General features: G+C 40.8%; 1 protein-coding gene across 1 annotated transcript in view; it reads right to left on the bottom strand.

The window, feature by feature from the left end:
• Nucleotides 1-23,739, bottom strand: part of LOC115176114 (nuclear factor of activated T-cells, cytoplasmic 1-like) — a 40,841-nt gene that overhangs the window by 5,610 nt on the left and 11,492 nt on the right. The window contains exons 3-5 of the mRNA XM_029735940.1: nucleotides 20,943-21,145; nucleotides 18,105-18,277; nucleotides 17,604-17,744 (exon numbers count right to left, since the gene is read on the bottom strand). Coding sequence (XP_029591800.1) covers nucleotides 17,604-17,744; nucleotides 18,105-18,277; nucleotides 20,943-21,145 — 517 coding nt within the window. The remainder of the gene's footprint in view (nucleotides 1-17,603; nucleotides 17,745-18,104; nucleotides 18,278-20,942; nucleotides 21,146-23,739) is intronic.

The following is a 23,739-nucleotide window of genomic DNA, read 5'->3' as shown; positions in this document are numbered from 1 at the left end:
AATAAGATTTAAAAGTGGCCTTTTTTTACAGAAACAGATCTTGTCACTCTCTAGTCAGCAGGAAGCAGATTTTGCAGTCAACCTTTCTACCTGTTTTTGATTATCGTGATACTATTTATCAAAGTACAGCTGCATCTACTCTTAAATCCCTGGAAGCTGTTTTTCATAGCACACTTCATTTTATCACAGGAGACAGTTTTATGGCTGGACCACTTTGAAGTCACATTGATCACATAATTTCTTTTTTTAATTCACAAATCCCTGCTCCACAAGCTTCTGGCTTACCTAACTTCACTGTTAAGATTAAAAATGACAAGTTATCAAACCACATCACAGGGTTGGTTAACTCTGGAGACTTCTTTGGTGTCTACAGAGTTAGGAAATTCAGCTTTTAGTTTTCATTCTCCACATGTTTGGGATGACCTCCACAATACATTTAGAATAGATGGGTGTGTCCCTAGGGCAGTTCAGTCAACGAACAGAGGATTTTTTTATAATGAAGAATGTGTTTGTTTTAGTTGACTGTGTTTTGTGTATATTTATGTTTGTCTGTGCAATATGTGTTGTGCTGTACTTCAAAAAGAAAGGAGGACCAAGGCACTCTTCATATAATTGATTAAAATGCCTTTATTAGTATGGCATGTTCAATAGAAACAATGTTTATAAAAAACCGACGCGTTTCGGCTGTATGGCCTTCATCAGGGTGTACAAAGAAATAATACAATGTTCTCTGTTTAACAGCTTTTCCAATTAACCCTAATTTGAAGGGGGAGTGGTTAAAATTGATTGGACACACCTAGTAAGCAATAGTATACACACTTTAAAGTGAAATGCTGTAGCTATGTTATCATAAAAATGTAACTCCAAACTAGAAGTATCAGAACACTTAGAAAGGTAGTTCTAACCTTAAATATGTCTGGGCGAAGTGTCAAGAATAAGGAAGCAATATATTCCACAGTACACTAGAACACAGCAAAACATGAACAACAAGAGTCTAAACATAGCTGAGGGCAATTGAGCAAAATATCCACTAGATGACAGCAAATGTACCCATACAGGAAGGGGGAGAAACTACAAACTACAGGCCACTAAATACCCGGGTTTAAATGAAGATATGGATTTCTCCCCCTTCCTGTAGGGTTGTGATGGGTACATTACTAATAAAGGCATTTTAATCAATTATATGAAGAGTGCCTTGGTCCTCCTTTCTTTTTGAAGACCAACTCAACCCTTTTACCAAAGAGCACCTTCTGTCTACCAACATTTACTATTGTGTACCTTAGTAGCGCTTCCCTTCCTCCTCTTTCTATGTGTTGTGCTGTATTTGATACATTTTATATTGTATTTTTTAAGGATTTTATGAAATTGTATATGCAGGGCTCCCTTGTAAAAGAGACACTGGTCTCAATGGTGACTCCTTGATTAAAGAAAGGTAAATAAATGCTTTGGGGATTTGAACTTGCAAGCTTTTGGGCGGATGTGCATGAATGTTTCAGCAGTGCGACCAGGTAATCTTTATCATAAGGTGAATGCACCAATTTGTAAGTCGCTCTGGATAAGAGCGTCAGCTAAATGACGTAAATGTAAAAATTACCAAGAACATACAGTATATCCACACAATATCAAAATTAGGGTACAGTGTTGTTCCCTAGGGTACAAAAGGTCAAAGGTACACACAAGGTACCTTCACATGGTACTGGTCAGCTCCTTTTAGGGTAAATGTGCAGATAATTTAGTATAAATGGTACATTTTTCTACCCAATATTTTGAATATACTGTACAATTATCACTGTGTTTTGAAATGTACACTAACGTTCAAAAGTTTGGGGTCACATAGAAATGTCCTTGTTTTTGAAAGAAAAGCATATTTTTTTGTCCATTAAAATAACATCAAATTGATCAGAAATACAGTGTAGACATTGTTAATGTTGTAAATGACTATTGTAGATGGAAACGGCAGATCTAAAATACATCGGGGTCTGGAAAAACTGGAGAGCGCACAATTCAAATAATTCAAATATTTATATTAGATTTGAAACATTTAGGTACATATACAGTTGAAGTTAGAAGTTTACATACTTTAGGTTGGAGTCATTAAAACTCGTTTTTCAACCACTCCTACAAATTTCTTGTTAACAAACTATAGTTTTGGCAAGTCGGTTAGGACATCTACTTTGTGCATGACACAAGTCATTTTTCTAACAATTGTTTACAGACAGATTATTTCACTTATAATTCACTGTATCACAATTCCAGTGGGTTGACTGACTTTAAACAGCTTGGAAAATTCCAGAAAATGATGTCATGGCTTTAGAAGCTTCTGATAGGCTAATTGACATAATTTGAGTCAATTGGAGGTGTACCTGTGGATGTATTTCAAGGCCTACCTTAAAACTCAGTGCCTCTTTGCTTGACATCATGGGAAAATCAATTTTAAAAAATCAGACAAGTCCTCAGAAAAAAATGGTAGACCTCCACAAGTCTGGTTCAACCTTGGGAGCAATTTCCAAATGCCCGAAGGTGCCACGTTCATCTGTACAAACAATAGTACGCAAGTATAAACACCATGGGACCACGCAGCCATCATACCGCTCAAGAAGAAGACGCATTCTGTCTCCTAGAGATTAATGTACTTTGGTGCGAAAACTGCACATGGGCAAAAATATCGTACTTTTTGGAGGACAAAGATCGTACTTTTTGGAGAACTGTCCTCTGGTCTGATGAAAAAAAATAGAACTGTTTGGACATAATGACCATCGTTATGTTTGGAGGAAAAAGGGGAGGCTTGCAAGCCAAAGAACACCATCCCAACCGTGAAGCACGAGGGGTGGCAGCATCATGTTGTAGAGTTGCTTTGCTACAGGAGGGACTGGAGCACACCAGAAAATAGATGGCATCATGAGGGAAGAAAATTGTGTGGATATATTGAAGCAACATCTCAAGACATGCGTCAGGAAGTGAAAGCTTAGTCGCAAATGGGTCTTCCAAATGGACAATGACCCCAAGCATACTTCTAAAGTTGTGGCAAAATGGCTTGAGGACAACAAAGTCAAGGTATTGGAGTGGCCATCACAAAGCCCTGACCTCAATCCTATAGAAAATTTGTGGGCAGAACTGAAAAAGCGTGTGCGACCAAGGAGGCCTACAAACCTGACTCAGTTATAGCAGCTCTGTCAGGAGGAATGGGCCAAAAATTCACCCAACTTATTGTGGGAAGCTTGTGGAAGGCTACCTGAAACATTTGACCCAAGTTTAAATTGTTTAAGGCAATACTGCCAAATACTAATTGAGTGTATGTAAACTTCTGACCCACTGGGAATGTGATGAAAGAAATAAAAGTTGAAATAATTAATTCTCTCTACTATTATTCTGACATTTCACATTCTTAAAATAAAGTGGTGATCCTAACTGACCTAAGACAGGGAATTGTTACTAGGATTAAATGTCAGGAATTGTGAAAAACTGAGTTTAAATGTACTTGGCTAAGGTGTATGTAAACTTCCGACTTCAACTGTAAGTGTCTTATATCGGCTGAAAGTTTACAAATTCTTGTTAGTCTAACTGCACTGTCCGATTTACAGTAGCTATTACAGCGAAAACATGCCATGCGATTATTTGAGGGCGGCGCCCAACATCAAAATATTTTTTCACCGGCACAGATTTCATACATTCACATATAAAGATATTTAATTATTATTAGCTCTGTCTGACATCAGTGATCTATAAAACAGCTCCAACAGAACCAAGGTTATCACCAACATCAGTTGAGTCTGACGATGAGTTCATATCTTCAGTCTCAGTCTAGGCTAACCCACTCGGGCCGAGGGGGCCGATCTGATGCAACTCTGAGACCAACTCTCATCTTTGGTCGATGAGAAAAACCCTGACTTCATTCCTTTGTGGAATCCCAAACGAAAGGACCAATTGTGACTCGCGGGCTTGTTAATGAAGTTATAAATCCGGGGTTCCTAAATAACTGAAAGTGAAGCCTTGGCATAGTCTCACTCCCCAAGCCACCATCAGCCTTTTCAAATAGCTCATATTTAAATATCGGTCCTTTTGTCATGCTCATTAAAGTATTATTAAATGTTTTATATTCTGTTAATACACTTATTTAACTTTCAACTTGTCGTAACAAACTGGCTACCCATCAGGCAATAAAATAGGACATCACAGCTGTTGAAAACATGGTTCCTAAAAAATGTCCTATTTTGCTATTCTATGAGACATCAACAAAAAGTAATTTTCACACAGTTTATAAGAAAAAGGGTAAGCACTGCACTATTTTCTCTTACACCAATGACTCGTTAACAAAGCCTGAAATAGAAATTAAATCACATAAAAAATGTCCTTGGTGAGAATTAAACTTTCTAAGAAGTGCCTTTCTAACAATTCTGACCATTCTTAAAGCTGAGATCTGTGAAACAGCGCCACAGGCAGCCACCCCATCACCATTGTTATTGTTTTTATTGCCGAGTTGAGGAGTGTCGCACAGCATGGTAAAATAAATTGCAGTACAGTGGTTCGTCTTTTAAAAGCTGCAGCGTACTGCGACACAGCTTGCATGGTGCCGCAGAATTCTATGGCAAGTTATTTAAGTGCCAACCACTGGTACCATTAATGCTAGTTAGTGCTAGTTTGACCACCAGAAGGCATCTTTGAGAAGCATTTAATAGCCTTCAATAGTGGATGTACTACAGAATTTAAAACCTTTTTTGGTAAGAACATAGTATATGGGATTGATTTTAAGAAATGTTGCTTAATTAATTTGACTAATATTAGTGTTTCTATTCCAAGAAAACCAAAAAACCCTCTGGGTTTCCGTTAGGATGGAACGGGAAATATGGCGCTGTACAACATGACGGTCTGGAGTAGGCTACAGTACTGGGCTATTTAGCTAATGTATCCCCATATCGTACGGGCACGAAGGGGACCGGGGTTCAATTCCCCAATGGGGAGGAAGGAGTAGGCTGTCCTTGTAAATAAGAATTTGTTCTAAACTGACTTGCCTAGTTAAATAAAGGTTACACTAAGAGCATAACATTTATACACCCTAATTGTATAATTGTAGTCTAACCAATACCCAAATGGAGATTCAGTGGAAATAATAATCTCATTGATTTATCAAGACCAGTCCCCATGCTTGTCTCAGAGCAGTGCTAAAATAGTTGTAGGCTTTTACTTCAAATCCTATTGCTTCTAACGTCAATATGCTCTTTAAATAAATAAGACTTACACCACTTTTAACAGCACATTACTCAACACTAGTGAGATTCATGTCGCTTACGGTAGGCCTACAGTATATCGAAAAATATGATGTGACTCTCCGCCAATAATTACATATAGAGGATTGGAGGATATTTCTGTAATTCAGTGACATTTATTCCCATAGTAATTAGTTATGGATCCATAACTAAATAAACGTTGGCATTTTGAAAGATTATTTTTATCATTATTTTATTAACGAAGCGTAAAGATGCCATTATTAGTTACATTGTTTTAGTTTGAACGCGCAGACTGGCACTAAGAACAGTGGGAACATTTCCCTAGTCAGCGCCATTGTTAGTGCAATTCCCCTTAAAGTGTTGCTCTGTGCTACCCAGTGTGGCGGGGGTGGGGGTCCACCCCCCTTCCTCCTCCTTCCTTCCCCATGGGCTAGGTCTGTCTTCTGTACGCGGCTCTGCGGCCCATCCCGTGCCCCCTGCCCTTGTGCCTTGAACCTTGTGTGCTTTCAGTGGATACAGCTGGAGATCTGCATTGTGCGCCACTCAGGAGCCATGACCAATATATATTGTCCTGCTAATATGAGAATATCCAACAGGCTTTTATATATATTTCTAAATAAGTTTTAAAAAACTTTCTTTAAAAAATAACATTTTGGAGATTATTTCATTTTCAAATAATGTAAAATGAGTGAGAAAAAGGTCATTCTTGAACATGGGGTGAAACATTGTTACTAATTTGTAAATATTGCCAGTTTGTTATTTAGAATCCTTTATTTCTGTTTTTAGGAGGGAGAGAAACCAAAAACCTACAGTCATCTCATGAGTCTCCCCATGAGTCTCCCAGTCGAGGCCGGCACGGGTATTGAACCAGCATTTCTAGCAACACGGTTTGCACTGCTATGCAGTGTCTTAGACCGTTGCACCACTCAGGTGCCGTACAACATGACCAGTCAGGAGTGGGCTACAGTAAGAGCAAAATAATCCTAACAAAATAAAATAATAGAAACCTTAGTGTAACAACAGTTTTAGTAAGTAATACTGAAGTCGTGCACAATTATCAGGTTCTATTTAGGTTTATAGTCGCAAAGCTTTTAGTGGAGCAACCACTGTACATATTGTGCTCTTCTATTGCACGTGCAATGGTGTCCGAGGGGAAAAAACTGTGTTCGTTGCTTGCAGTAACTTTTGTTGTTGTTGTAATATTGCAAGCGGATGTGGCAGTTTCACCATTAAGGATTGCAGCTTTCTTTAACATTTACATATAGAAGCACTCTTGATTAGGTCTATATTATGACAGGTTATGTTGAAGGCTGTCTGGTCTTATGAATTGAGACAGAGGTAGACACAAACACGGGCTGGGAAGAAGACAGCCCATGGCAGACAAGGCACCCTTGGTCTGGGTCTGCTGGGGCTGTGATGTGGCAAAGGAAGAGACTGAAGCTGGAGACTAGAGGCAGGAGGGAACCTCTCCGGCTCCATCTCCGCTCTCTGGGAACCACTCCAAAAGGGAAACCTTAGAAGGCTACGTCAACCCGCCACCAGAGATAAAAAAAATAATAATTCAGATCTCCCCCTCCCCGTCTCCCCTTTTCTACTTTCTTTTTTTCACTTGCTCTCTCTCTCACTCTCAATTTTTTTTCACTGGCCACACATTCATGCAGAAACAAAACATTAAATTGAGCAATTTGTTGTTGCCCATCTGCCAGGAAATGTTTCTACAGAGCATCACATGTACTTTTACTTTGATGGCGAGAGGTGTTGTGCAGATTGTACTGAGGAACTGAACCACAGAATGTTCCATTGTGCCTTAACAACATCTGCACAATTCCTCTCACCATCAAAACCCTTGGTAACAGTGCCAACCAGACTAGACCACTCCCTCACCTCAACAAACCCAGAACCTCTCACAACTCGCCCAACTCTTTTTCTTGGCTTGAATCCAACACTGCCAAAGTTAGACGACGTGTCGACAACCCTCTCTCTAGTTGTGGTCAGAGAGAATACAGTAGATGGCACGCTTCAAATGTTTATGACCTTATGTCCGGATGACGTGTGCGTGCCCAAATATGGGCATCCGGTCAGGACATCCTGGCGGGAAGTTATCACGTGGTTATGCCCATATAAGGGCTTCCTATTGTCATGTGTTAGAGTGTGTGTTAATTTATGTCTATATTGCATCGATTCCTTTGAAGCTGTCATGCTTTAGTAGGTGTTTATTTAACAAGATAGTGCATCTGTATATGTTAAAGCATGTGTAGGCCTTTGATCTATCATTTTACATTTACATTTACGTCATTTAGCAGACGCTCTTATCCAGAGCGACTTACAGTAGTGAATGCATACATTTCATACAATTTCATACATTTTTTATTTTTTTTTCTGTGCTGGCCCCCCGTGGGAATCGAACCCACAACCCTGGTGTTGCAAACACCATGCTCTACCAACTGAGCTACAGGGAAGTAATGATCTATCCTGGGGTGTGTGTGTGTATGTCTCTGCAGGGGTGTTTGAAACAATGTTTTTTTTTTATCTAAACAATTCAACAATAGAAGGGCATATATACATAACGATACCCAAACAACAGGGGATTTCCCTAGGTAGGGGATCAAAGGAGAGCTGCTCTCCAGGGTGGGGGCTGTCACAGTCAATCATGACAGCCTCTTTTTGAAAGGCCTTTACTTATGACTTAAACAGATACATTTTCTACCCAGCTTATTAATTAATGCTGTGGGATAAATCAGGTGTTTCTTGGTGGGCTTAAACAAATCTACTTTGAAACAAAAGTGTACACTTTACACATGTTAATTGACTTTAAAAAAAAGACCACAGTAACATGACAGATATAGTAGAAATGCTACAAAAATCTATTAGTTTGTATGTATTTACCCAAGCCTGTCTGGATGTGAACTACTTTGTGCCTGGAAAACTTACGGATCTGGGGCTTGTGTGGTATATCCTGCGAGCAAGAGAGACTGTCATGACGACGGGGTGGAATTGGAAACGGAATAGTAAAAATGTTATGTATTAATTATAACATGTTTTTAAAATGTATGTACTAAAGATTTAGAATTAAATAAATGGTTTTAAAATGGTATCTCACATTCAACAAATTGAATCTGTCTTTTCTCTCTCGCCCCGGTCTGTCTGCATTTCAAAACAATGTCTTATTTTATACGAATACAGTTATAAAACATAAACATTTAAAAGGTTATTAAAAATGTAGTAAGGTGCCCGGTAATGATCTGGTGGCTGACCTGCTGTACAACAAAGTTTATACATTAAAACATTATTGCATGTTTCAATATTGCACAGTAAAATTGGTTAATTAATTATAACATGTTTTAAAAGGTCTGTGCTAAAGATTTAGAATTAAATAAAGGAATTTAAAACAGCATCTCACCTATTAACGAAAGGAAGATGTCTTTTTCACCATGCATGTACCGGAAATAAAAGGTTTTAGGAAAAGATGTGTGTGTGCGTGTATGTGTTTGAAAACAAAGGGGTGGTTGTGGGGGTGTGTCTCTTCAATTGGGCATTTGAAGCCAGCTTGGGCACTAACGTGTCCTTAGCACAGAATCCTCTCAAATCAGAATGTATTTCCCCCAGAGGATGTGTGGGAGCGCAAAAGTCAAACAACCCCCTAGGGTTTAAAACAATGTTATACCGGTGACATATGCATACAGGGTTCCACAAAAAAAAAACAGAAGGTGTTATATCCCTGAGGTTGCAGGAAATCAAAATGCAATACAGCCAGCATAGAATAGGTCTAGACATCGCCTCCTGTTGTTTAAAAACACTGCTTTTGTTCTCTAAACACCGGTCCATTTTTGCATACAGGATGGCGCCCCGAAAAACAGTCAAACACACCCCCGGGCAGTATATTCATTCAATACCGTGGCTCTCATATAAATACATGTTAATATTATCTACCGTTTGTAGGATATCCAACATTTTCACAATTGCTCCTGGGAATAATTGATTTGGATCAGCCATCATTAGATGAGAAAACCATGGTTCAAACCGAGACAGCGCCCGGTCCTTTACGTAGCCCATCGCCATCACACTATTTTCAACGTAAGTCCAAAAATAAAATCCCTAATAATATTTATACATTAAAAACAAAACAAAAAAAAGTGTACACAGCGGACCCACACCAAACGGGTACAGGCCTCCTTATGGACACTGAACAACTTCGGAGGAGCAGATGAAATTCTACGGTTCTGTACGAATGGCCAGAACCGTAGAGAGAAAATCCTCTCTCTCTCGCTCTCTCTCTCTCTCTCAAAAAGACAGGACAATGACTCCTGAGTGTTGAACGTATGCCCACTCTACAGCCGCCCGGGTTATTATATGACCCTGAGGGTCATCTACGAACGTTGGAACATCTTGAAAAACAATAAGGGGCACATGTACTCTTCAATGTCCACTCAGAGCATGGTACATCTATAATTTTGTTCCTAGGTTTATGACTTCTAGGGATTGTTTCCAAGATGCTGTGCTGAGGCATATGCATTGATAGGTCTTAGATTTTATAGACTGGGTATCTGTAAAAACACTGACAACTACAGATGCAAAAAGGGGTTTTCAGAAATACATTTGTTTGACAGATTTGTATTATTATAAAAATAATATAACATTATTATCATAATCTTTATTATTATTATGTTATATGCGAGACATACCCAGAAATGTCAATGTAGACAACTTACAAGAATGTGTTTACCAGGCAGTGATGAAAACATTGTAAAGGAGCCCTAATTCAAACATGCAAAGATATATATTGGATACAATTACCTCGTTAAAACTGTTGTTACAATATCACTTCTCATTGACGTACATTTCAAGGTTTCACAAAACATAAAACAACTATCTAAATAATGTTTATCGGACTAACACACTGTTGAGTTTCCTATTTACTAAAGAACAATCACTAAGACAAAACACAAAAAGTTGTAATATAATCTGTATACATGTCATTCTATACTGAATACAGGTACATTCTGAAAGATTGAGGTTGCTGTGATAACACATTTTTTTATTGATCTCTCAATTTAGGACAATACTGTTTATTTATACTTTCCTTAAATGGTATTATTTATCTTGTCTCATACCATGCTAATACACTTCCAAGCAATGCACACAGATGTAGAATTAACCCATAACAGGTGTGTGTCTTTTTGGGATCAAGAATTGATCAAGAATACCAATAGGTGTGATCAGATCCTCTTCCCTATTACGGTATCATATAATGCACAGTCATATGCAAATCCATAAAACACCTACAAGAAAACATTGAAAACTTTAGCAGGACTACTTGCAATGTCATTATTTTAGTTACCATACATCAAATGGTTGAATTGTGTACTTTTTCTTTGTACATGCACGGAGCCTCCAAGTGGCTGGAGCCAAACAACAGGCTAAATTAAAAAGACCCAAATAAAATGCATGTGAAAAGATGGGGTCAAATGTATTTTTGTTTTTGTTACAAGCAACAGGTCTTCCTAACATTTGACATAACTAGCAAGCCTTACATCCTGAATGTACAGGGGCTCCCAAATAAGGACCTGGAGAACACACGGGAAGGGTGGGACCACAACCCCCTTCTAAGTAATTGAGCCGAGAACATAATTGCTATATTGTAATTGCAAGATTCAAAAGGCACTCGCACATCTGAGCAGTCTTGTTGCAGGTGCATGGCAACAATTAAAGCAATTAAAACAGGATGAAGGAAACCGCACACTGCTCTTGATAGTATCACTGGTATTTAATAAGCTTACGTATCGGCCCAAAGGCCTTCGTCAGAGCTTTTGTGAATTTTCGAAAACAGCACCTCTATGTAGACCTAGCCCCACCCACATCCGTTCCACATATGGAAAGGAGTTGGAGGCAAAGGAAAAATAAATAAGTGCTACCAAACATAACAATATGCATTTCACAAATATTACAAGTGTATAGACAAGACGTACCAAACACGTCCATAAAATCACAACGAGGACATAGCAAGTTTTCATTAATCATTGGGTACATCATACGAAAAAAACAAAGTAATCTTAAATAGGAACATATTTTAAATTCACAACATAACATACATAGGCATTTCATCATTAAGTCCTTTAGGAAATAATGTCTGGAGGGTGAAAATCCAAAAACATTCTCTTTTGCTCAGAGTATTATTAATATCACCTCCCCTGTCTGATATCTTGACTTTCTCTATGCCACAAAATCTAAAGGTAGAAATGTCATGCTTTAGGTCATTAAAATGTACTGCGACTGGATAATCCCTGTCGTTTCTCCTGATTGAACTTTTGTGTTCACTAATTCTCTGTTTGAGAGAGCGGGAGGTTTTACCGACATAGCAGAGCCCACATGGACATTTAATAATGTAAATAACATGGGTGGTGGTACACGTAATGATATAATTTATTTGAAACCGTTTTCCTGTATGTGGGTGGCAGAAATATTCACACTTCATCATATTGTTGCACTGTGCGCATCCTCTGCATTTATAGCTACCATTTGGTAGAGGGTGTAAAAGAGCCTGGCTGATTTTCTTTCGTGGCTGGCAGTTGGCATGAACCAATTTATCGCGTAAATTGCGACCTCTCCTATATACAATGAGTGGTGGATTCTTAAATTCAGCCGGCAAAGCTGGGTCCGATGATAAAATATGCCAGTGTTTCTTAACCACACCTCCCACTTTTCGCGAATTCAAAGTGTATGTGGTTGTGAACATAACGGAGTGTTCTTTTGCTTTAGCGGGTCTTTTTTGTAACAATTCATCTCGTGTTTTTCCCAATGCCAAATGAAGAGCTTCATCCACACATTGTGGCGAATAGCCTCTTCTTAGAAACCTAGTGCGCATCTCCGCTGCTTTTTCTAGATAATCATCATTGGAGTAGCATATACGGCGCAGTCTGAAAAACTGGCTTCTAGGAAGTCCTCTTTTTAATGGCTCAGGATGGAAGCTGTCCCCCTGTAATAGAGTATTTCTGTCTGTTTCTTTTCGATACAGAGTTGTAAACAGGGTTCCATTTGATTTCTCAATCCACATATCGAGGTAATGAACGCGTTGAGTGTCACTTTCAATAGTAAATTTGAGATTGGGATCCATGTCATTGAGTAGTGCCATAAAATCTGACAGCTCTTGTTCAGTTCCTTCCCATATGCAAAAAATGTCGTCAATATATCGATACCACTTCAGGATTTTGTTCAAAAATGGATTTTCGTTTATGTTATTGACAAAACGTTCTTCAAATAGACCCACATAAAGGTTAGCATAGCTCGGAGCGAATGTGGAACCCATCGCCGTTCCATTCGTTTGGAGGTAGTATTCATCATCAAACCTAAAATAGTTATACTTCAAAACATATTCTGCCAGCTCTAAAATAAAGTTTGTTGGTGGATATTCATTAGTATCTCTGTCTCCCAAATAGTGAGCTAGTGCTGTCAGCCCCCCCGCATGGGGAATGCTGGTATATAGACTCTCGACATCTAATGTGACCAGAATACAGTCTTCTGTTAAACCCGTTATTGGTGAGATCTTGTTTATGAAGTCTATAGAGTCTTTTACATATGATGGCAATGCTTGCACATGAGTTTTAATAAAAGCGTCTACAAAGTTCGACAATGGCTCTAGCATTGAGCCTATTCCTGCAACCACTGGTCTGCCTGGATAATTGCCTTGTTGTGTTTTAGGTTTATGTAATTTCGGTAAAATGTAAAGGCATGGACGTATGGCACAATCGCAGCAAAGATATTCATATTCAGGTTTTGATAAAAAATTAATCTCTGTCAAAAGAAACAGCCTCTCTCAGCCTATTGCGGACAGTCTGAGCACTGATGGAGGGATTGTGCGTTCCTGGTGTAACTCGGGCAGTTGTTGTTTCCATCCTGTACCTGTCTCGCAGGTGTGATGTTCGGATGTACCAATCCTGTTCAGGTGTTGTTACACGTGGTCTGCCACTGCGAGGATGATCAGCTGTCCGTCCTGTCTCCCTGTAGCGCTGTCTTAGGCATCTCATAGTACGGACATTGCAATTTATTGCCCTGGCCACATATCTGCAGTCCTTATGCCTCCTTGCAGCATGCCTAGGGCACATTCATGCAGATGAGCAGGGACCCTGGGCGTTGGGTTTGTTCAGAAAGTAGAAAGGCCTCTTTAGTGTCCTAAGTTTTCATAACTGTTACCTTAATTGCCTATCGTCTGTAAGCCTTTAGTGTCTTAACGACCGTTCCACATGTGCATGTTCATTAATTGTTTATGGTTCATTGAACAAGAATGGGAAACAGTGTTTAAACCCTTTACAATTAAGATATTTGGATTTTTACGAATTATCGTTGAAAGAGAGGGTCGTGAAAAAGGGACGTTTCTTTTTTTGCTGAGTTTACATTACAATATATCACTTTACACTCTGTGTCATCATCAGTTCTCTGGTATTCCTTAAATATGTTTTTATGAACAGTACGCTGTAATTTATAAAACATAAACTCCCTGTTTATGTGCATGTAATTGATTTGTTTATGATAACAGCCACAGTTCTCTGAAGTGTCGAGGCCGGCCAAACTGCTGAACGGTTTCAAAGTGGAAGTCATTATTTTGTAAAGGCAATGAATTGGATCCAGAAGCACTGACCAGTCATGTAACACAGAGTAGAGCACCCCTCCCACGGCTAACCGTTACTCGGAGAAAGACCCCTAAACTGCTAACCAACAACAACAAAAAAAATTAATCTCTGTCAAAAGAAACACGATTCACTCCACTTTCATCCTCCTCAGGCACTTTCAGATTTCCCCTCCATAGACGGATGGTTATCTATAATTTTCTTGGGTAATTCCAGACACTACCTGGCAAGGTTCTTGAAGTTTGATAATTCTCACAAAATTCTATTTGGAGGTCCTCAATCATACTGTAGACATAATAGACACCTCTGGCCAAGAACAACCAGGCCTGTCTAGGTCTGTTGCCCTTCCAGGGCAGGTCTGTACAGTACCTGGTTGGACTGACTCTCCTCATTGGGTCATGGGTCACAAAGTATTCGATCGGTTCAGGCAGGGGAAACTGGTGAAACAGGAGGCCTGTGGGTCTCTGACTCTGACACAGTGACAAATTATCCATGGTTACTTCTAGCCTGCCGACAGTAGACCAGGCAGCCAGCCAGTCCCAGATGTGAAAGCACTCTTTTTATAAGGGACTTTCTCTCCACGTCTCTTTTCTGCTAGCAGGATTCCCTCAAAGCTCCTTTGCTCTCACTCTCTCTCAGCCTTAACTCATGGTGGCTGGGAAATGATGTGCAAACACAGACACACACCATGCAGATACTCATACAACTTGACACACAACTCCACATGCTTAAAAAAAGGTTTTACCATTTTGAAAAGGATAATATTCTGCATGATTTATAGTCCTCATTAAAATGTCAGAAGTGCAAATGAATCTGGTGACTAACCTTAATATATCAATCTTGGTCTGGAGATCCAAATCCAAACAAAAGCAATCTACATTTTTCACACCTTTACATAATGTTGTGGGTTGAGTCAACAAACTTCAGCTGCAAACATTCATTTGAAAACACATTCAGGGGCAAAACCTTGAGAAAGTGACAGCTAAGCGATTCATAATTTCTGTAAGTGGTACTGAGGTTTATCAAAGAGAATGGAAAGCAAGGTCAGATTGAGGCAGTTTCAGATTACAGCCTGATGTCTGGGAGATCTAAGGGCTGTAGTGTAATCTCCTATAAGGATCTCCATGCTCTACACCAGCGGTATTCAAACTTTTTCAGCAGGGACCTCATTTTTTTCCCCTAAGAATTTATTGTGACCCCACCCCAAATCTAATGGCACAACCTTAAAATCAGTCGAAAAAATAACCTTAAATTCATTTAATTTGTATCTCTTGTAAATGAATACATTTACTCAATAAAATGTTATTTGTCAAATTATCTTTCTCAAAACCTTTGTATATTATCCCATAACATAATCGGTGCTCTTCATTTTTTGTCTCCTCTCCCCCCCCAAAATAAAAATATATAATTTCATTGGCGGCCCCACAGCAGTTCCCCCACGAATGCCAATTTGTAAGTCGCTCTGGATAAGGGCGTCTGCTAAATGACTTAAATGTAATGTAATGTAATGTAAATGAATACCACTGCTCCACACTGTAACCACGGGTGACAACTGCATTGATGTTATCTCTGCTCCCTCTCACTGTGCTGCAACAGACTGGACAGAAGCTCTGAGGCAGGACTGTGTCGTCATAATGACCTGCTGCTTATGGGGCTGGACTGGTTCTGCGAAGCAGGTGAATGTCAGTGTACCTCACTACAGGGACAGAGGGATTCCTCCTGTATGAGTTTTTTTTAAATTTTTTGGGTGACGCTATGGTGACCAGTGAGCTGAGATAAGGCGGGGCTTTATCTAGCAAAGACTTATAGATGACCTGGAGCCAGTGGGTTTGGCGACGAATATGTAGTGAGGGCCAGCCAACGAGAGCATACAGGTCGCAGTGGTGGGTAATATATGGGGCTTTGGTGACAAAACGGATGGCACTGTGATAGACTACATCCAGTTTGCTGAGTAGAGTGTTGGAGGCTATGAGTCACTGAGTACAACACTCTCTTACCCCTGTGTACACACACACACGAATGTGTGCACACACATGCGTACTGACATACACAAAGTTATACACACACACTTGCACATATGACCTACACGGTATAGGCTAGTTATTCTCTAGAGTAGGAGCCTCAAAAATCTGGGAGTTGTTTTTTGGAATATTCATAGGAAAATTATCCATTGGTAAAATGGGTAAACCCTCTGTGGCAACAGAATCCCCTATTCAGGATTTAGGAGAAGGATTGTTAAACAGTTTTTAGACCTCGGCCTTGGCATGGACAAAACAATAATAAAAAACCTTACAATTAAACATGCACTAGGCAGAAATTGCTCCGTCATTTCTTAAGGCTGGCTTAAGGGTGTTTTCATGGGAGCATCAACGCCAACCCAGAGATTGTGCTAGGACCTAAAGACAGTCTTCTTAGCTTCAACAGATCTGAGGGGGCTACTGATATTCTTCAAACTGACACAAATTTAAAAATATATATATTTTTACATTTAACCTTTATTTAACTAGGCAAGTCAGCTAAGAACAAATTCTTATTTATAATGATGGCCTACCACGGCCAAACCCGGACGACGCTGGGCCAAGTTGTGCGCCGCCCTATGGGACTCCCAAACATGGACAGATGTGATGCAGCCTGGATTCGAACCAGGGACTGCAGTGACACCTCTTGGACTGAGATGCAGTGTCTTAGACCGCTGCGCCACACAAAACTATAAACCAAAAAGAGAGTTATCTAGAATTCTAGGCAAGGTAAATATTGAAAATATTTAGAATTTCACATACATAAATGAATAGCAATAGAGATTAGGAGAACTCAAGAGATGTAGAAAGAGATATAGCAAAGCTCTCACACAATCTCACACTACTATTGTATGATAGTGGGGCTCAAGCCCCCACCCAACCCACCTAAAATTCCTCTCCTCACACAATGGCAACAGGTTCCCCTCTGCTCTGAGTGACTCATGAGGCATACGATCAGATGTGTTTACATTGCACAACCTTGGCCCAAACCATACCTCACGTTGCTTTTCTAAAGCTAATCAAGGAAATTGCTGTTAGTAAACCCTAAGCATCAACATCTGGGAGCAGTCCCTCCCTCCTTCCTAATTGAGAGGGCTTAGAGAGAAGAGAGGAAACACATACTGAATTGTGAGGGACAGCACAGCAGCCTACATGGCACATAGTGCATTTGTGATCCATTCCTATTCTGAACAGGCAATGGAAACTTCTGCAAATGTAAATCTGCTGGGTTAAAAATACAGCGCATTAATGTGCACCACATGTGGCACTCTGGCAGCATGGGGGATATTTTGATATTGGGGGAAGAGGAGGGAGGGAGTAGCCCTGGGGTTTCTCAAACCCAGAGGGGGAAAGAGGGAGAGAAAGTTAGAGCACAAACACACACACTTGAGCAGACACACACACACAAGAGTGCTAGCACACACACACGTGCGCACGCACAAACACACACGTTCGTTTTCCTATCCTTGTGGGGATCAAAACAATTGATTCAAAATCCTATTTTCCCTAACCCCTAATCCAAATCCTAATTCTAGCTCTAACCGTAATTGTAACCCTAAATCTAACCCCTAAGCCTAAAATAGCCTTTTTCCTTGTTTTACTATCCTTGTGAGGACTTCTGGGCCCCACAAGGATAGTAAAACCAAACACACACACACACGTAGACACATACCTACATAAATATGCACACTAAGCCACACACATCTGCATCCAGCTCCAGCTCTGGCTTCAGCTCCTACCTTGGGCTTCCTCCATGAACACCACTTTGGAGTCGTGCTGGAAGTTGTGTCCGCTGAGGAGCATCTTCTCTCCCCCAGCAGCAGGGCACGTCTGCAGGGTCTGCTTATCCACTAGGGGCAACTCCTGGGCTGATCTCTGGGCTGCAGGGGGGGACAGCACTGTCTTCACTACAGAATCATTGCAAACCCACTCCCCCTTCAGCCCCGAGCATCCAGACAAGTCATTTTCACAAGCTTGACAATTCTTAAAGAATCCTCACCACTAACAATGCCAAGAGCCATTAGATCTAGAGACATATTATTCCTAAGACCTAACGGTGAGAGAATGGATACATTTAGTGTGATTCCAGCCAGAAACCCATTAGATTAGCAGATCTGCTCAGATTTCTATCTAGCGCTTTGGTGCTTAATGGTGCAATGTGTGCTTATCTACCAAAGTCAAAATGATCTGCCATGTTAAACCACCCCCACAGCCAGGCCTGATAGTGAAGGTGTACTCACAGCACTCCATGGGGTTGGATGCAGCCTGCAGGGACAATGTTCTTCCTGTGGGCTGGTTGATGTGAACCCGGAACACCATCCTCACACGTGTGTTTTTACGCCCGATGTCTGTCTCGCCCTTCCGCAGCTCGATGTCCGAGTTGCGAAGTTTCAGGATGCCGGAGCAGTCAATTCTACATTAAACAGATAGAAAAGAAACTTAGTTAGACCTTAGAGAGGCTCATAGATATCAACACATTCGATAGACACCATCATTATTGAGATGTCAAATCATTATCCCTCTGACAGTTACCACATACATAGACACTCAGTTTATTAAGTTCTCTCTAGCACCACAAAGGGATTTCGGTATAGAATGAGTCAATAGTCATCAGACAACAGTATTTCAGCAGAAGATTATCACACGTGTCCCCAATGAAAGGTTTCCTGTGTACTCAGCAACTACTGCTTTCAGGTCTAATCCCAACCATCCAGCAACTCAAATGCTGTGAATGTTAATAGTTTCATAAATAGCTTTTTAAAACCTGTTGAGGCCAGGGGGCAGTATTGAGAATTTTGGAAAAAAATATGTGCGCATTTTTAACTGCCTCCTACACCAACTCAGAAGCTAGAATATGCATATTATTGTTCAGGTTTGGATAGAAAACACTCTGAATTTTCTAAAACAGTTTGAATGGTGTCTGTAAGTATAACAAAACTCATATTGCAGGCAAAAACCTGTGAAAAATAGATTTAAAAAAAATGAGAATTTTGTGACTGTACTATTTAGTGTCATTGTTTTAAAGATACCACAGTGAGAAAGGATTCAGTTCGCAACTCCTACTGCTTCCACTAGATGTCAACGATCTTTAGAAAGTTGTTTGAAGCATCTGTGATGAATACAGACCGAATTAGAATGCTTACAAGTTGACACGTCATCACTTCATTTTTTGCGCCTGCGCATGAATCTGAGAAGAGTGTCTTTGTCATTATCGTTTATTCTAGACACTTGATAGGTTGTGTGAAAATATTACCGATGTTTACTGATGTTTCACGTTAAAAATGGACCAAAAGATTAATGCTAAACAACGTTTGACATGTTTGAACAAACATAAATAGATTATTTACTAGGTTTTTTTTAGCTTTTCGGTGTGACTTTACACCGCCCACCTCATTTTGTGGGAGCCTACTGAACGCTAACTATTTGGACATAAATTATGAACTTTGTCAAAATAAACCACATTTGTTCTGGACCTGGGATCGCTGGCAGCGCCTTCTGATGGAGATAATCAAAGGTAAGGGGATATTTAGAATGTTATTATCGATATTAGATGATGCTAATGCTAACGGTATAGCATAGCTTAGCTTAGCTTAGCTTATAGCTTAGCTTATGTTGTTAGCATAGTACCCAGTTTATAGCAAAATGTGATTTCCCAGTAAAGTTATTTTGAGATCTGGCCATTCGTTAGCAATTACGAGATGATAATATATTATTCTTTGAATGACAATATTATAATTTACCAATGTTTTCGAATAGTAATTCCGTGATTTGTAATGCTGGATTCACTGGGAGCATTCGAGCCGAAAAAAATTCTGAATTTCACCGCGACTGTAAATGCTGTTTTTGGATATAAATATGAACTTGATGGAACTAAAAATGCATGTATTGTCTAACATAATGTCCTATGAGTGTCATCTGATGCAGATTGTCAAAGGTAAGTGCATAATTCTAGCTAGTTTTCTGTCTGTTGATGCCCTTCTTTGAATTGGCTAAACATTACATGCAGCTATTGTCAATGTACTCTCCTCACATAACCTAACTTTATGCATTCTCCGTAAAGGCTATGAAAATCGGACAGCGTGGTTAGATTTAGGAGATATATCTTTCAAATGGAGGAAAATAGTTGATTATTTGATTATTTGAAATGATTACTCTTGCAGTTTTGAATTCCCCGCCATGGTCACATGACAATGAATCCCATTACCGGGATAAGATCCTGCCCCCTGGCCTCAACAGGTTTTAATGGACCAAAAGAGAACACCTATGGGATACTGGTCTAACCTTGATCCCTCTACGGCTCTACTAGCCAACCTATTGGCTGTAACTATGCTTTTTACAGAGTCTTCATCAGACACTTTATAAATGTCTAATTTCTCACCCCCTCCCTCCTGTTTATGCTGTGCACTCACTTCTAACATTTCAGACTTTTATGGCATTAGCCTATCCAACCAAAGTTTTTCCATGGCTGTGCTCCTCGACACTGCATTCCTTACAATGTAATTAATGTCAACTTTTACACTAACTGAACACTCCCGAACTCTCTTTGTCAGACACTGGGGGATGCTCCGCTGGTGAGGCAATCAGGTGTTGAGGCTAAGGATTCCCAGCTGGTCAGCCCTCCCTCCAGGTTCTGGTCAAAAGTAGTGCACTATATAGGGACTAGGGTGCCATTTGGGACACAGAAGAAGTCTCAGTCAGCTGTGCCAAGGGATCAACACAATGCAAATCTCAGGAGAAAAAAAAAGAGTGTTTGGCTTTTGAGTGTATTCGCTCATTGGTAACAAAAACATTGGAAGAGGGCTGTCACGTGTTGAATGGATTTCTAAATCGAGTCAAATTAAGTTGTCAGCATTGGTGCCTTACACGCACACACACACACACACTGTCCAGCTGGTACTGATCAGCCGTCATGGACAAAACTCTACAGATGTTCACTCATCATTTAAGTTGCTTGAGGAGCATAAATGTCTAACTGACTGATAGGCACAACAACAAAAAACAGACAAAGGCTGAAGAAATACACACACACACACACACACACACACACACACACACACACACACACACACAGTACTCACATGGCACGCATGTTGTTCTCGGGCAGCAGTGGAATCTCCAGCACCTTGGTGTTAGACTGCAGGGTCTCATGGCTGGGGGTGGAGACAGTCTTGCCAGTGATGCGGTGGACCTGGTAGAAGGCATGGGGCCGCAAGAGACGGTCGTCTGCCGTGCCAATGAATAGCTGCAAGATCAGGGGCTCGGTCTCCATGTAGCCGTGGAGCTGGAAGGAAGAAGACATATAATTACATTTTTAAAAATTATTGCCAATCAACAATGGTTGATAGGAATTTGTTTCTCCAGTACTTATGTCTAGACAAAAACAAAGTATCCCCACACACACAACTCTTGACAACCCGTTAAAACCCCCAGAAATACCTTTCAAACACAGTTGACATTTTTCTGAGGAATCTTTATCCAAGGCCAACAACCCATACACATATTTCCTCCATTAATATCAGTTCCTGTCAGTATTGATGGGCTGAGGCACAGCATGATCTTACAGTATCTCCATCACCAGGGTCCCGCTGGCTGCCCAAGAGCCAGTTAACCAGCTGAGACAAACGACCCTGTGATTTCACTGACAGGACTAAGCCTGGGTTACAGTGTACTAATGGTTACGCTTATGTCCCAAATAGAATCCTATTCCCTACATAGTGCACTTATTTTGACCAGAGCCCTTTTAGGCTCCCGAGTGGCACAGCGGTCTAAGGCACTGCATCTCAGTGCTAGAGGTGTCACTACAGACCCTGGTTCGATCCCGAGCTGTATCACAACCGGCCGTGATCGGGAGTCCCATAGGGCGGTGCACAATTGGCCCAGCGTTGTCCGGGTTTGGCCAGGGTAGCCGTCATTGTAAATAAGAATTAGTTCTTAACTGACTCGCCTAGGTAAATAAAGGTTAACTAAAATAAAAAAGTATTGCACTACTGTATATAGGGAATAGAGGGCTACTTTTATTTAATTAATCATTCATTAATTTAATTATTTACTTTATTTAAATGTATTTAAAACAGGGAATCCCATGGAGACCAAGGCCTCTTTTTCAAAGGAGCCCTCCACAGAATCATACAAATTCACAATAATACAATTACTGGTTAGTCGAGGTAATTGAGGTGATATGTACATGTGGGTAGAGTAAAACTGACTATGCATAGATAATAAACAGAGTAGCAGCAGCGTAAAAGAGGGGGGAGGGGGAGCAATGCAAATAGTCTGGGGTAGCCATTTTATTAGATGTTCAGGAGTCTTATGGCTTGGGGTAGAAGCTGTTTAGAAGCCTCTTGGACCTAGACTGGTGCTCCGGTGCCGCTTGCCTTGCGGTAGCAGAGAGAACAGTCTATGACTAGGGTGGCTGGAGTCTTTGACAATTTTTAGGGCCTTCCTCTGACACAGCCTGGTAAGGTCCTGGAAGGCAGGACGCTTGGCCCCGGTGATGTAATAGGCGGTACGCATTACCCTCAGTACTGCCTTGCGGTCGGACGGCAGAGCAGTTGTCATACCAGGATGTGATGCAACCCATCAGGATGCACTCGTTGGTGCAGCAATAGAACCTTTTGAGGATCTGAGGACCCACGCCAAATCTTTTCGGTCTCCTGAGGGAAATAGGTTTTGTCGTGTTCTCTTCACAACTGTCTTGGTGTGCTTGGACCATGTTAGTTTGTTGGTGATGTGGATGCCAAGGAACTTGAAGCTCTCAACCTGCTCTCCTACAGCCCCGTCAATGATAATGGGGGCGTGCTCGGTCCTCCTTTTCCTATTGTGCACAATTATCTCCTTTCTCTTGATCACGTTGAGGGAGAGGATGTTGTCCCCTCCTCCCCATAGGTTGTCTCGTCATTGTCGGTGATCAGGCCTACCACTGTTGTGTCATCGGCAAACTTAATGATGGTGATGGAGTCATGCCTGGCTATGCAGTCATGAGTGAACAGGGAGTACAGGAGGGGACTGAGCACGCACCCGAGGGGCCCCCGTAACACGAGAGTGCAGAACCAGAGACGAAAAGTCAAATAGTTCCATTACCGTTCATAGAAACATGTCAAACGATGTCCGGCGCGCTATCAACTGTGCCGCAAAAGCATGCTCAAACGGCAGAGTCGATTTCCGCGCTTATAAACCCAGGGTCGTCACAATATGCATATTCTACCTTCTGGGCACGAGAAGCAGGCAGTTTAATTTGGGCACGTATTCATCAGAATTTCTAAATACTGCCCTCTGTCACCAAGAAGTTAAAGGTCTTACTCACATCGGCTGCAGAGAGCGTGATCACACAGTTGTCCGGAACAGCTGATGCTCTCATGCATGTTTCAGTGTTAGTTGCCTCAAAGTGAGCATAGAAGTAATTTAGCTCGTCTGGTAGGCTTCTGTCAATGGGCAGCTTGCGGCTGTGCTTCCCTTTGTAGTCTGTAATTGTTTGCAAGCCCTGCCACATCCGACGAGGGTCGGAGCTGGTGTAGTACATTTTTGATCTTAGTCCTGTATTGACTTTTTGATTGTTCATCAGAGAGTATAGCAGGATTTCTTATAAGCTTCTGGGTTAGAGTCCCGCCTATTGTAAGTGGCAGCTCTACCCTTTAGCTCAGTGCGGATGTTGCCTGTAACTCATGGCTTCTGGTTGGGGTGTGTGCGTTTCGTCACTGTGGAGACGACATCATCGATGCACTTATTGATGAGTCACTTATGTGGTGTACTGCTCAATGCCATCGAAAGAATCCCGGAACGTATTCCAGTCTGTGCTAGCAAAACAGTCCTGTAGCTTAGCATCTGCTTCATCTGACCACTTTTTTTATTGACCGAGTAACTGGTGCTTCCTGCTTT

Source organism: Salmo trutta, chromosome 36 (assembly GCF_901001165.1).
Source record: "Salmo trutta chromosome 36, fSalTru1.1, whole genome shotgun sequence".
In the NCBI taxonomy this organism is placed as follows: domain Eukaryota; kingdom Metazoa; phylum Chordata; class Actinopteri; order Salmoniformes; family Salmonidae; genus Salmo; species Salmo trutta.
The sequence above is the reverse complement of the archived record's forward strand: the minus strand, read 5'-3'. Positions and strand labels throughout refer to the sequence as shown.